Source organism: Mesocricetus auratus, unplaced genomic scaffold (assembly GCF_017639785.1).
Source record: "Mesocricetus auratus isolate SY011 unplaced genomic scaffold, BCM_Maur_2.0 Super-Scaffold_100023, whole genome shotgun sequence".
NCBI classification, from domain to species: Eukaryota; Metazoa; Chordata; class Mammalia; order Rodentia; family Cricetidae; genus Mesocricetus; species Mesocricetus auratus.
This window is the reverse complement of record NW_024429204.1, coordinates 3,709,575-3,724,118: the sequence shown is the minus strand read 5'-3', so window position 1 is coordinate 3,724,118 and position 14,544 is coordinate 3,709,575. Positions and strand designations below refer to the sequence as shown.

General features: G+C 52.2%; 1 protein-coding gene across 5 annotated transcripts in view; it reads left to right on the top strand.

The window, feature by feature from the left end:
- Ncald (neurocalcin delta) overlaps positions 1–11,734 on the top strand; it is a 294,541-nt gene extending 282,807 nt beyond the window's left edge. For all 5 annotated transcript variants that reach the window (XM_040730602.1, XM_040730600.1, XM_040730603.1 and 2 more), the window contains 2 exons: positions 5,618–5,723; positions 9,094–11,734. In XM_040730602.1, the coding sequence (XP_040586536.1) occupies positions 5,618–5,723; positions 9,094–9,191 (204 nt within the window). In that variant the 3' untranslated portion in view covers positions 9,192–11,734. The remainder of the gene's footprint in view (positions 1–5,617; positions 5,724–9,093) is intronic.
- The last annotated feature ends 2,810 nt before the right edge of the window (positions 11,735–14,544 follow it).

Sequence of the window (14,544 nt, the reverse complement as noted above, 5' to 3'; positions counted from 1 at the left end):
CTCTCCCCAGTCATCCCTTCACTTTGGTTTTCCAACCTCATTTTCAGTAGTTGTCATCCGTCAACTCGGGGACTCAGCCGGACACCCAAAGGGACCAATGGCAGCTCTCTCTCTCTCTCTCTCTCTCTCTCTCTCTCTCTCTCTCTCTCTCTCTCTCTCTCTCTCTCTCTCTCTCTCTCTCTGTGTGTGTGTGTGTGTGTGTATGTGTGTATGTGTGTGTGTATGTGTGTATGTGTGTGTATGCGCATGCATTCGCACGCACGCGCGTGTGTGTGTGTGTGCATGCGTGCATGAGTGTGTGTGTGTGTGTGTGTGTGACTGTCTCCTTTAGTGCGACCTGTCCTCGGACACTAAGCACTTTGACCGTCCAGCTTTGGAATTGTGTCCACCCATCGGTGAGCTCCACGTAGGTCCCGTCCTGTAGCTGTGGCTCAGACATGGCCCCGGCATCGCAATGGGGCTGTCCAGGACCTGCTTACCTCTTCTGTTTCTAGTTCCTCAGGAATCACTGTCCTCGGTTGCCTAACCTACAGGGTCTTATAAGCTGTGGTTATGTGTGTACTGTCTTTTTAAGAGTAAGCTTACTCGTCAGCCGCTTCGTACATGTGTGTAATCCATTGTGGTGACTCTCTCCTCTCGATTTCTCGTATCTCTGTCCCACTCACAGCCCCCATGCAAGTTATTTTCCCGTGTTCATTTCTTGTTCTTTTGTTCGGTGACCCGGTGAGTTTAATCAGTGCCATCCGGTGACCTGTGCTGCCCTTGGGTTTTGTTGTTGATAGACTTAGATGGGGGACAGGGGTAATTCAGTCCCTAAGTATCCTGACTGGAAGCAGCATTCTCTGTTCTCATTTTAACATCCGTTCTGGTCACCTGTCTCTGCCACCTGTCCTGTGACTCCCTTGATGCCTTGACCATGCTCTCCCTGTCTAAATCTAAAGGGCGCCGTGCGGTCCCTGAGCTTACCGAAAAGCCAACATGCCTTTGCCAGCTGAAGCAAGCACTAGGCTCCAAAGCATACAGAGGGAAGTAAGCATCCTATACTGAAGCAATATAGACACCACTGGGAAACTGAAGTCTCACGAAGAAGCGTCATGGATCGTGTTGTGTCTCATTAGTCCTGCCAAGCAGAAGAGGGGAATAAAACAGAGGACACCGGGAGGGGACGCTAGGATCAGACTCGGCCTCGGCTCAGAGAGACTTTTCTTAGGGTGCTAATTCTATCAGTGCTTTATAAGAGAGGCATGGGTCCAACTAGTTTGGGAAACACCAGATTAAACAGTATCAAACTCACGGGCCCTTTAACACAAGCGCTGAGGTGCTCCAAGCAGCAGAAAGCAGTGTTCCCCCTGTTTGGTGAGAGCATGTTGAAAGGCGTATTTCTTGGAAAGAGCTTTAGGGAAAAGCACAGCATCTGCAGTGTTCGTCCAGCCTGTGCGTGGATAGCTTTAATTTCCACACGTGTCTGCAGATCAACCGATGTCCACCATGCTTAAAATGATTAGAAGGCATTGCGCTGGACCCTTTTGTTTTATTTTTATTTACTTGTTTGTTTTGTTTTTACATCCCTACTGCGATTTCTTCTCCTCCCAGCCACTCCCCCATCCATTCCCCCTCCTCTTCTATTTCTCTTCAGAAAAGGGCAGGCCTCCCATGGGTATCAGCCAGCTGTGGTATATCAAGATGCAGTGAGACCAGGCCCCTCCTCTTCTATTAATGATGGACCAGGCAATCCGGTAGGAGAAGAGGGTCCCGAAAGCAGGCAGCAGAGCCAGAGACAGCCCCTGCTCCCACCGTTAGGAGTCCCACAAGAGGACCAAGCTACACGACTGTCACATATGTGTGGAGTGCCTAGGACAGTCCCATGCAGGCTCCCTGGTTGTCAGTTGAGACTCTGTGAGCCCTTGTGAATCAAGATTAGTAGATTCTTGTGACGTCCTTGACCCCTCTGGCTCTGCGGGATTCCCCAAGCTCAGCCTGATGTTCGGCTGTGGGTCTCTGTATCTGTTTCCATCAGTTGCTGGATGAAACATCTCGGATGACAATTGGGCTAAGCACCAATCTTTGACCATAGCAGAGTGTCATTAGGAATCATTTCATTGACCTTTTCTTTTTTCTTTTTTCATTCTTTCCTAAGCCTACTCACGGCATAAAACGCACAGGAACCTGTTTAGAGGTTCTTCCCTCTGGACCTCTTTTACAGCATAGCTCTATGCCGTTTTGACCACAGGAGCTAATTTCACAGCGTTAAGCTACACCTGGGTCCTCCCTGTACGGTTCTATCAGCTGGCTCCGCCCACTTCTGATGGGTGTGGCTCGAATCTGAGCAGAGGGAATCCACCTGGGTAGGGGTTGTGGTCCTGGAGCAGCACCTATGGTGAGTTAGGAGGTCAAGGGCTGAGATGAGCCTCGGGGGGAACCGAATCTGGAGAGTGGGGGACAGTTGGCTGCCAGGAAGGTCGATCACCTGTTCCTCTGACTGGTTGGCCTGAGTAGCTAGCGGAAGTCAGGCAGAGCAGGATGCTGGGCCTGCCAGGGAACAGCCCCAGCTGGGCTTCTGAGTGTCCCAAAGGGACATTTACCCAAGGGCAAGAACAGGACCCTTGTACCTTAACTAAAAACAGGCCGCCTCTGCCAGGCCTGGTCCTGACGCTGCTATAAACGTAAGACGGGCAAGTATGCTGGTTCTTCCACGATGTAATCCCATTACGCTTCGGGAAGAACGGTGCTAAAAAAAAAAAAAGACACGGTGTGCCTCCGAGCACTGCCTGCGGTCCTGTCTTCTCTCTGGGTTCAACAGCAGCCAGCTTTGGTTGCTCGTGCTCTGGGGAAGGGACAAAGGGGTCAACCACATCATACACTGGGTTTGGGGAACCTATTGCCTAATTGGTGCCCAAAGAATAACTGTAACCCAATTGCAATAACGAAGCTTGGAAAGGTGAACCTCTTGAAGGAAACCTCACCTCAGTCCACACACCACATCGCATCGAGACCCCAGCCTGCCCCTGCTGGTTATGGTCTTGGTTCTGACTGTTCTCCTGGGGCTAGTGCCCTGGAGAGGGAGCTGTTGGGAGGTTGGCCCCGTTTCTCTGAAGCCAGTTGAAACTAGTTCTACTCCTTTATCCTGACAGCCAGGCTGCAGGCCTCCTCTCCGTCAGGACCCAAATTTCCTTCATCTTTCATGCCTCCACTCGAGCAGGAGGGTTACTGGACGGAGCTCTGTGTTGTAATACCTGGCTGCCATCAAAGTCCCAAGAAGGGGCTTGTCAACTTCCCCAGCCTTCCAGGACCCAGAGTTCTTAAAGGATGGATGGGTTTCTAAGGGATAGCTAGGGGACAACTACTAAGGCATTGCAGGGGTGCCTGTACCCACCTAAACGGTGGTCACTGGAAAGTGGGACACTTTGGGGTGCCGTGTGGTACCCTCCAAGTTTCTTCCTAAAGGGCATGCTTTTCTTTTTAAGGGCTTTTTCTTTTTCCATGTTTCCCTCCATAGCCAGCCCTCAGGGAGGCCGGCCCTCACCCTGGGGACATCCCATCAAACCACACAGCCACCACTGCAAGCCCCACAGTGGCCTTGCTCTCCTTCTGATTGTTAGGGAGTGTCTGCCTGCTTTGGTTCATAGTCAAAACCCCCGAGGACACAGGCAGGGTCAGACACCGTCCCTGGTGTGTCACACTCACGCAGAGACTGTCTGATGAACGAGTGAGTCGGGTAAATGAATGGGAACTGAGAAGGGGGAGGGGGTCCACTAAGAGCAGAGACGGGGGAGGGGGTCCACCAAGAGCAGAGACAGGGGAGGGGGTCCACTAAGAGCAGAGACTTACGTGTGGGAGCGGCAGGTGTCTGTGCAGGGGTTTCCAAATCTGCAAGTGCTTACGTTCGTCTGCAGTGGTGGACATGCATTGTGTCTGGGGTTGGGTGGAGGCTATCGGCAGCTGTAGGCAGATTCGGAACCTTTGGGGGGGGTTACCCGGATGTTCAATTTTATGTATGGATGCACATTTACAGAGAGGAGAGAAGTGAAACTCGGGGAACACAGAGTGACTTTCTACAGAGATGGGGAATAGGAGGGATGTGAGAGAAGGCACCTGGGTGGGGACAGCCACCCCGGAGCAAAATCTCTAAGCTGATGCTGTGTGCAAGACCTTGCAGGAGCACCAGCAGTGGCCTGGTGAGTAGCCAGGCCTGGTTGCCACAGTCACAGAGGAGGAGGGTGTCCTGGCCAACTACAGTTTAGGGTAAGCGGAATGAAGCGACCCCAAATATTGAGATGGATGGAGACGCTGGCTTGTGCAGAGAAGGGAGATCGCCCACTGAGATGGGTGTGGTGTGGTGTGTGGGTCCTGGGTGTGTGTGTGTGTGTATATGTGGTATAGTTTATGTGAGGGGTGTGTGTGTACATGTGTGTGTACCTTGTTCTAGAGTTAACCAGAAAGCTTGGAGATCTCAGGTCTCTGCTTTTCCACTTTTAAAACTATCATTATGCTGGGTGATGGCGCACGCCTTTAATCCCAGCACTTGGGAGGCAGAGACAGGAAGATCTCTATGAGTTCAAGACCAGCCTGGTCTATAGAGTGAGTTTCAGGACAGCCAGGAATGTTATACAGAAAAACCCTGTCTCAAAAAACCAACCAACAAATAAATAAATAATAAAACAATCATTACCTACATGGCCAACAGCTTGGTGTATAGTACTACACGCATAGCAGCAGTGGTTGCAGAAGGCTGGGGGTGTGGGTGGGCGGGGACACGTCCTCTTCCGCTCACACAATCTTTCTGTCAAACCATCTTCCTCCTATCATGTTTCACAGATGAACTCAGTCCCTTCTCATCCTGAGACTGCAATGTTATTATAACCCAAAAACTGACAGCACCCAGTTTCCCTCTTGTCGCTAAGCCTAGGCTCAGCCAGAGTGTAAGACAGTGTTCGGGATAGGGTGGACACCTCAGTCCTGTGGCTCTCACAGCACTCCTCGGATGGCCGATGGGGGATGTCCTGCATATATGTTTCTCTTATTGGTTGGTGAATAAAACACTGATTGGGCAGTAGCCAGGCAGGAAGCATAGGCAGGGACTGTCAGACAAGGAGAAGGCTGGGGAGAGGAGCCGCCAGAGAGACGCCATGTAGCAGCGGAAGGAGTAGCATGCCGGGGCATTACTGGGTAAGCCTAGAGCAGGTGGGAATACATAGATTAGCAGTTGTGGGTTAATAATTAAGAGAGAGCTAGCCAATAAGAAGTCTGAGCCATAGGCCAAACAGTTTAATAATTAGTACATGTCTCTGTGTGCTTATTTGGGGTGGCGGGACCTGGCAGGACAGAAACCCAGACTACACATGACTGCTGGGGAACTCCTTTACACATTTTCCTCAGCAGAGGCAGCAGCTGTGTGCCTTTTGGCAGCTGGCACTGCCGAGAGTATCCTGGCAAAATGCGAGTTCTTCTGACCTTGCTTCTACCGGGAACCACACACCCTGCTCCGTAACAAAGTCCAGGGGCAGACCCAGCTCCCGCAGGGCACAGGGACCTTCACTCCAGCATTTGACACTCGGTAGAGCTACCCCTGGGTTGAACCGTGTTTCCATGTCACCACCCAGTCCGCTTCTGTCCCTAGGCCATCTACAAAATGGTTTCCTCTGTCATGAAAATGCCTGAAGATGAATCGACCCCAGAGAAAAGGACAGAGAAGATCTTCCGCCAGATGGACACCAACAGAGACGGTAGGAGGCTGGGGGGCTTTGCCTGGGTCAAGCTATGGGTGGAGTCCAGACAGGGCAACTCTACTACAGGACAGAACGTCAGCCAGAAGGACCTGTCACAAGGCCACCTGTCCTGCGTGGGAAGGAGCAGAGGTGGGCTCCAGAGCTGGGTGGGCCCTAAGCTGTGTAGACCCCAGAGCTAGGTAGACCCCCCCTAAGCTGTGTAGACCCCAGAGCTAGGTAGAGCCTGATCCCCCAAGCTGGATAGACCCCAGAGCTGGGTAGACCCTGGATCTTGGTAAGTCCTGGAGCCAGGTGAACCCTAGAGCTGAGTGGGCCCTGAGCTGTGTAGACTTTGGAGCTGGTGAGCCCCAGAGTTGAGTGGGCCCAGAGCTGTGTAGACTCTGGAGTTGGGTGGGGCCCCAGAGCTGGGCAGGAAGGACCAGTGGCTGCATAGACGCCAGAGCTGGGTGGAGGACACTGCCCTAAGTGAACTGCAACTAGCAAATGCATAAACCAATGCAGTTTCGAACAAAATAGACAAGTCTGGCGTGGCAGTGACACAGGAGAACCACACGTTTGAGGACAGCCTGGGCTACTACATAAGGAAACCCTATCAGTAAAATAAGTAAACAAATAAAAATGACTGCTGCACATTTCGGCTGCCGAGTAGAATACAAGGTGTCCAAGCAACTGAGAAACAGTCACTTGTTTTCTGGCGTAACTACGTCTGTATCCACTATCTGGGACACACTTAATTCACAGTTGGACAACTGAAATTCAAAATTAATTTAGCATTTTTATTTTTCTTGCCAAACCTTGAAAGGCTCTTCAGAAGTACCTGAGTTTACGGTGCCGAGTCAAGGCTGACCCACACTGACAAACGCTTCCCAGCTCTCTTTAATATTTTTTATCCGTGTGTTACCTACGTGTATGTATAGGATGCATATGTATATTCACACCCGCGTGAGTTTGCGTGCATCATGCGCACGCAGGGGCCCACAGAGGTCACAGAACGGTATTCAACCCCCTGAAACTGGAGCTACAGGGAGTTGTGATCTACCCAACACGGGTGCTGGGACTCAAACGCCAGTCCCCTGGGAGAACAGCAAGTGCTCTTGACTGCTGAGCCATCTCTAAAAACATAAATTTAATTTTCTTTATTAACTACTGGATGCGCTATGACACATATGATTAAGATGGCCTACGTGTGTATGCGTGGTATGTTCATGGGAGCCAGAGGGCAGCGTTATGAATCTACCGTGTTCCCCTGCCCTCCATCTTTACGTAGGTTCCGGGGGTCAAACTCGGGTCTTTGGGTTTGCGTGGCAGACATATGTCTCCACCCACTGAGTCATCTCCCTGGCCCCGAATCTACAGCTCTTGACACTGAGCAAGTCCTCTCGGCAGTGTAGAAACGGACCAGACCCTGTGGGAAGCTGACGTGTAGAGTTCAAGCCTCCTCCCACCCTCGCACGTGGGGCGCCAGCTCCCTGGGAATCCTGGTCTGCGAGGTACAAGCCAGTCCGTTAGCCGTCTCCTCCGCAGAGTTGCGTGCATCCTGTCTCCCTGCGTGTGCCCCGATTCGCGGCACGTGGTTCGTTTTGCAAAGTTTAAACACGCGTGGGGGTTGACAGTTAGCGCCCCCGCTGGTGCTGAACCACAGGTTTTGGTAGTCTGGGGAACACGACGGCGTTAAAAGCCCACCTTCTCCTGAAAGGAGGGCTGACGATGAGACCAGACACCTCCAGACGCGTGGCTCACGGGCCGCTGGGACTCTTTCTCCAGGATGGAAGGGAAGCGGCGATGGAGGAGGGCGTGGTTGAGTACCTGGTAAACCCACAGCTGCAGCTCGGGGCTTGGCTTTGGGGCCCGAGGTCTGAGTGCCCTGGCCATTCTCACCAGGAGCAGAGCAGGCTTCGTGCAAAGCCCGCTGTCACCACTGTCCTCTTAGCTAAAGGCCTGCGACGTTGTGGTCTCCCCGCCAGCCGCCTGGGCCCTGCCGAGCTGTCTGAACCCCCAAATAACACACAGAACGCTATATTAATTATGAAGCTGTTCTATTGGCTGTTTGCTTGGTTTCTTTACTGGCTGGCTCTGATTTACGTATTTAACCCATAATTGCTAATCTGAGTATTTCCACGTGGTCTTCACTTACTGGAGGAAGGGTCCACATGTTGTCTCTCTGGCATCCTACATCAAGTGACTGCCTGTGCCTCTGTTTCCCAGAATCCTCCTCGGCTCCTAGTCCCACCTATCTTGCTTCCCTATTGGCCAACAGTGCTTTACTCAACAACCAATAAGATAAGCACATACACAGAAGGCCTTCCCCATCAAAGGCCTTTACATTTTCACTACCGGCCCCTGCACCTACAGGCAAGTCACACGGGTGCCTGTGCAAGAGACCAGAGAGTTCATGTTGGGCACGCAGTCTTCCGGAGTTTGTGGTTCCCAGCGCCAACGGCGGCCCCTGAGACTCCAGGGTGTTCAAATGGCCCCTCTGCTCCCATCTATCACTCAGCCCTCATCCCGAAGCACCCGAGCAGGTCGCTGGGCCTCGTGTCTAAGGAGCTGCACAGGTCCGGAGGAGCCTGACAGGCCTGTGGCTGTCTCCGGAAGGGCAGACAGGGCTAAGTCTCCCGGAAAGGAAAGAGGGCAAGGCTGCCCAGCATTTCTACGCCCAATTTATTAGTGAATGAGTCGCTCCACTCAGACGCTCACCGTGGAAGTGCCAGAAACAAGAAAGAGGCATCCCCTACTCACTTCTCTACAACGACAGCGACAGAGGACCGTTGTTGGAGAGAGTTGAGGAAGAAGCGGGTGCTGGGGGTCCAAGTTACCCACGAGGCAGAAGTAAGAGAGCTAGAGTCGAAAGGAAGCTTGGGCAGAAGGACTCGAGGGTGCTGTGTGAAGGAGCAGGTCCCTGTCTTCCGCCTCAAGCCACCTGGGCTAGGGACCAGTGGGCCACCCCCTATCTAGGACACAGTGCTCTATTCCCCTGGCTTTGGGTAAGATGCCACTGTCTTCAAAAACCTGTTTGGAGGAATCTACGTTCCTGCTCTGCTCGCCCAAGAAGGGGAGGGGTCGGCTGCAAACCGGAGTAGGTCACTACAGAGTGGCGGCCACAGCCCTGCTGCTTCGGGAGCCTGGCACACTCAAACAAGGGTGGCACTCATTCCTCAGACAGGGTGGGCCCTTCGGGATCGGTAGAGGCAGAGACTCGGGTCTGAGTGAGTCAACACCCTCTTCCAAGCCCTGGGTCCTGGTAGGTGATGTCACGGTGAACATGGGAAGTGGGTGCCTCCCTTCCTCCTACTGTGGGCTCCTGTGGACCCCAGTGTGCCGTGGGAGGGGTCGTGGGCTGCCACTCACTGGTCCTCTTGTTTCCTAGGAAAACTCTCCCTGGAAGAATTCATCCGAGGGGCCAAAAGCGACCCGTCCATCGTGCGTCTCCTTCAGTGCGACCCCAGCAGCGCCGGCCAGTTCTGAGGCCTGAGCCCCAAGGACGCCTCAGCTGCTCGTGTCTCCTGATTGGCGGCTAAACTTTTTTTTTCTTTTTTTTTTTTTTTTTTTTTGCCAAACGATATTGATGGCGACGTTGTCCCTTCATCGGTCAGATGGCGCCCTCCTGTGACACCTTTGCCTCTTGCTTCTTTGGTCGTGGACACTTTGTGGGAATGTCCAGAGCCCCGTGTGCTGCAGAGCGCGTGAGCGCACTTTCCTGGCGTTTCCCGTTGGATGACTTTTTAATCATCATTATCCACCACCTCCCCACCCCTTGACTCTAACGTCTTTGTCTTAAAAACCCAAGACTTGGGGACAAGAGAAGGGTTCTCCACCCAACCCGGGAGGGGCTTTGTTTGAAAGACCAAACTCTTCTAACAAGGAGGGTCTGTTGTCACACGTGCCCTCAGGGTGACAGCGGGCATTTGGGGCTGGGTTTCCTAAGAACAGGTTACCCTTTGGGGTAAGGCTGTTAAAGGAAGCTGGGACATTCCGGAAGAGGCCCACTCTCTGCCCCAGCAGGCTGTAGTTTCTAAGCTGTGAACATTTCAAGGTAAATTAACAGGAGACAGGCAAAGGTGGCTCAGCTCTTCCCCCCACCCCCACCCCACAGGTTTACACGAGTTGAGCTAGTAAGAGTTTCTTTGAGAAAAAAAAATTACACACAGATGGTAACAGATTCTAAAACCAGACCCATCTAACTCCCTACTTGTGATTTCTATTGCAGACCAAATTAAGTGTTTTGCCTTGTAAATGCATGTTTAATAAGTGCTAATACAATCTTACAACAGAGGACTGTTTTTAGTAGCTAATTGTGAAGCCAACTACAATGAATGTCAATGTCTTGTTTCCAAGTCATACCTGTCTTTGCACAAATGTGCCAGTCAGCAAGTATATTTCCTACACTCCGTAAGATTGCAGGGGAATGGTGACAGGGCCCAGCGTTGATGTCTGAATGGTTTCCCAGAGCCAAGGCAGCTTGGAGGCACGAGGAAGGCCGGGAGCGTCTTGTCCAGCATGGGGCGCCCCACACTGACAGACAGGGGCCAAGGCCCAGGAGCTTGCTGGCAACAGATGCAAGGGTGATGTTTTTCCTGAGCAGATAAATGTTCCATGGGCTCGAAAACTAAACAGAGAACTTCCTAGCAGTTCAACCCACATCCTTGGTGGGGGAGCCACATCTAGAACGTTCGTTTTTCCTGCCCCCGGGTGCCCTTTGAAGAGTCAGGTGTGGAACAGCCGGGGGAGTTCACCCACTGGAAGAGCCAGCAAGGAGCCTGCAGTGCCCAAGGCCTGTGGGCATCCCTCACCATGTCCTTTGCATGGGGTAAAGTCGAATTACTGCTTGGGCTGGTCACCTCGCAAACACTACTTTGAAACGAGGGCCGGAAGTAGGAACTTCTGGCCACAGGCAAGCCAATGACCCACAGACGGCTGGCGTCAGAAGGGTCCAGAGACTCAAGGGTGTCGGCGGCAGAACCTGCCTAAGAGGAGGAGGCAGGGAGGTCTCCATCCGCTGCCAAGCCACTTCCTGTAGAACAAGAACCACAAGAAGCTAAACACAGCGACAAGGAAAGTGGTGCCCACAGGTCCCTGCCAGCCTGAAGGCCCCCCCACCCACCCACGGCGACCCTGGGCACTGGCGGAAGTCCAAACTTGAATGGTGGATTAAAATGAATCAGTTCGTGTGTTGAAATTTTGTAATCTTCATTTTTTTTTCCTAGTGGCATTTCCTTACGTTTTTGTACCGAGGCTTGCCAAACCCCGTGGGCTCAACGGTTGAATCTGTTTTTGAACAGCAGAATGAATGCAAGTTGGGGAGCACAAACAGGTCAGGGACCCAGTACGCTCGCTGGCCACTTGTCCCAGGCCGAATTCCTCCTTCCGGATCTCATTTCATGGATGGCATCAGCTGAAGTTGGGGAATCCACTTGGGCTCTGCCTCCAGTTGCACCAGACCCGGTGTTTCCTAGAACTCAGAGCTGGGGTGGGAGCTAGAGACGGTGGCTGCCAGCTAGTGGGAGCTGAAAGATCCCGAGTTCCCAGAAGGCAGGCAGAGTTCCGGTCCTGGCTAGCCACACAGACATAGCACACCTGCTTGTATTCTCCCCAGGGAGGTACGGACGTGCCGCAGGGTATGTCTAACGACGCATGTTGACCAAGGGACTTCACGGTTCCCAGCTGGATGGGTGCCCGAAGAACATGTCACTCTGGTGAGGCGTTGCTGCGGCTGTGTTGGGGGTATCTGGAGGAAGAGGACCCTGATTTGTTCCAAGGAAAGGCAGCCTGTGTCGTTCATGGACTGGACTACTTGGCTTATGACTTGAAGGATGTTTCAAAGTTGACTGTTCATACCTCGCCCTCGATGGAGAAAGGGTGTTGTGGGTGCTGACCCGCCCCAGCAGTACACCCCAGGGGGACTTCATACAAGTGGATTTAGTAATATATATGTTATACTCCGCGGCGTGGTCCCGTTGTCAGTTGATTGTACAGCTCTTGCCTGGCATTAAAGCATGTTCATTATTTAATATCCTTGTCTCGAATGTGAGATTTTCCTTGTTAAATCTGCCCCGGCTGACTGTGTCTTGGGGAGGTTCCAGGTTTGGGGCTGGAAGAGTTTTGAAACCTTGTTGGTCCATGTATGGCTTCCTTCCTTCCTTCCTTCCTTCCTTCCTTCCTTCCTTCCTTCCTTCCTTCCTTCCTTCCTTCCTTCCCTCCCTCCCATGTCCTCTCCAACCCCAAACATGAGGAACACAAACAAAACCCCAGGCAAGCGCCTCCTCAGTAGGGGAAGCCTAAAGAAAGCGATACAGCCCTCTCCCTTCCTACTCTGTTAGAGAAGGTTCCGTGGAGAGATGTGATGATGGAAAGCCCGTACCCCAAAGCCCTTCACAATCTGTTGCTATCACAGACCATGAATGCACCCCAAAAGGTTAATACTGTATGAACAAGGGCTACTATCTTGCTCCCTAGAGTAGAAGCAATAGGCCCCTCGTAGGCCTACGTGGGCTCCTAATAGACCTACGTGGGCTCCTAATAGGCCAACTAGACCTTTCAGAGCAGATGTGGAGTCTTTCCCTACCGTACAGTTAGTCTCTAAGTGCAAGTACTGTCCAACTACATCAGGTCATTTGTGGTGGTGATGTTGGGAAGGTGGCCGGAGCCCCTAAGGAGCCTCTATACCTACTGAAGGCAGCACTTAAGCGAATCCACCAGACCCAAGACAGATGGCAAATAAGTATTTATTAGGGAAGCACTTACACAGATAAGAGTAAGTAACCGCCGTGGTCTTCCTGCTCCAGAAGATGCAGTCTCTGTACTTCCGATGCTCTCCCCAACCCAAGAGAGCACAAACCAGCCCCTCCTCTAGCTTATGATGGGTCACCTCGGCACCTGAAACCACGCCCAAAGGGTGTGGCCACCACCACAAGTTCACTGGCAAGGCAAGATGCCAGTACAATCTACAAACCAGCCATTTTCACGAATGTCGTCTGGGAGGCTGTCATACTGGGAGCATTGATGCGAGGCCCACAGCCCCTAGGAACCCCTAGGGATGCAAAGACTGTGACAATAAGGCACTGACCACTGGGCAGCTCTCTGGAGCACCCAGGCCATGGGAATGCTTGACTGCATGAATTATCCAGGGAAGAGTTGATATTTTAGTGTTTCTCTGGGAGAAATGGTGAAAACTTGCTAACCCGTACCCCGAGTTAAACATTCACCATGGTGTACAAAGACTGGGCCCATCCACAGTCCCTCATGGATAAGAGTGGGGGGTGGAGAGACACCCCCTCCCCAAGGAGTTATTTGCAGTTAACGGTGGCTGGGGAAGGGATAAATGGAGGGATCAGCAGGTGTAGGAGGGAGAGAAGAGAATGAGGGATAAACAGGACCAAATTATACACGTGTGCAAATACAATGAAATTAGTATACGCTAATAAAAATACTCACCGGACCACACCACCCCCATGAAGACAGGCAGATGGCCAGTCAGCCCTCACCACGCTGAACTTCTTCAACTGGGCTGGGCTCAGGCTGCATGTCCGGGGAGCGGAGTGCTTGACTCCAGATCAGTTGTAACCTTCTGTCCCACCACAAACGCCACTAAAAATACCTTAGCTTCCACCTGATGGCAAATCAGAAATGTTCTTTCCCAAGTGGTCCATTCTTGCACAAATAAAGCCTGTCTGGGGGTCAGAGGATGGAGCTTGTCACCAGCTAAACCACAGAGGTCTGGAGGTCTGTACAGACAGGCAGGAAGTGAGGTGGCTGGGCAGAGACAGGATATGAGCAGGGAGAAACAGGAAATCGCTCTCTTCTCTGCTGAGACGCTTAGGAGGTAAGGTGTAGCTGTGGCTTGCTCCTTCTCTCTGATCTCTCAGCGTTTCCCTCTGTATCTGACTCCAGCCTTTTATTATCTAGACTGATTAAGAACAATCACATCCCCCAAACCTCAGGCAGGTGTGGAGACTAGTCCAGCCTGAGGAAGGACATGAATAGTAACAATAATTTTTTTAAAAAAGCTTATGGCCCACTTCATAGAAGCTCCCATAATATCCACCCCACCTCAGACCTGCTCTTCCCGACCCCTGACGTGACAGAGGGCAAGGGTCCCGCGGGGGTTGATGCCAGCCAGGACAGGACTTTAGCGCTGTGCCTGGAGAGTGAAGGATGCTTCTGGGAGACCACTGAGGATGCATCCGGGCCAGTGTGAATGACCCCGTAGTGCGGTGGGTACCACAGGACAGCCAGTTTCCTGAGGTGTGGTGTAAAGAGAAGCTTTTTCCTTGAGAGAAGCCTTCCCGCCAGCCTGGTTCTAGAGCCGCATCAGTCCCAAATAAACACACAGGAGGCTATATTAATTATGAAGCTGTTGGCCTTGCTTGTTTCTTACTGGCTACCTCTGACTTAAGTAATTACCCCATAATTGTTAATCTAAGTATTTCTCTTACCGGAGAATAGTTCTGGGCTTCCTACCCCATGGCGTTACATCTTGACTCTCTGTGTTTCTCCTTCCCAGAGTCCTCCTGGACTCCTAGTCCCTCCTATCTAGATTCCCTATTGGCCAGACAGTGCTTTATTGACAAATGCACAGGATTTCCCCAACAGTGTGGGTCTTGGGAGTGTCAGGAAACATGGATATGGAACGAGTCACGTGGCCTCAGTCTATCTGTAGAGGCCGGCACCGGTGTAAACCAGCAGGAAGAATCTCAGGACCCACCTGAGGGAACCAGTCAGGAGCAGCTGTGCTGGAACCTTCCAGAGCCACACGGGAGGCCTCTTGCTGCCCTCTGACCCTCTCCTTATTTTAGCCCGGTATAACTGGGGTGGGGGAGGG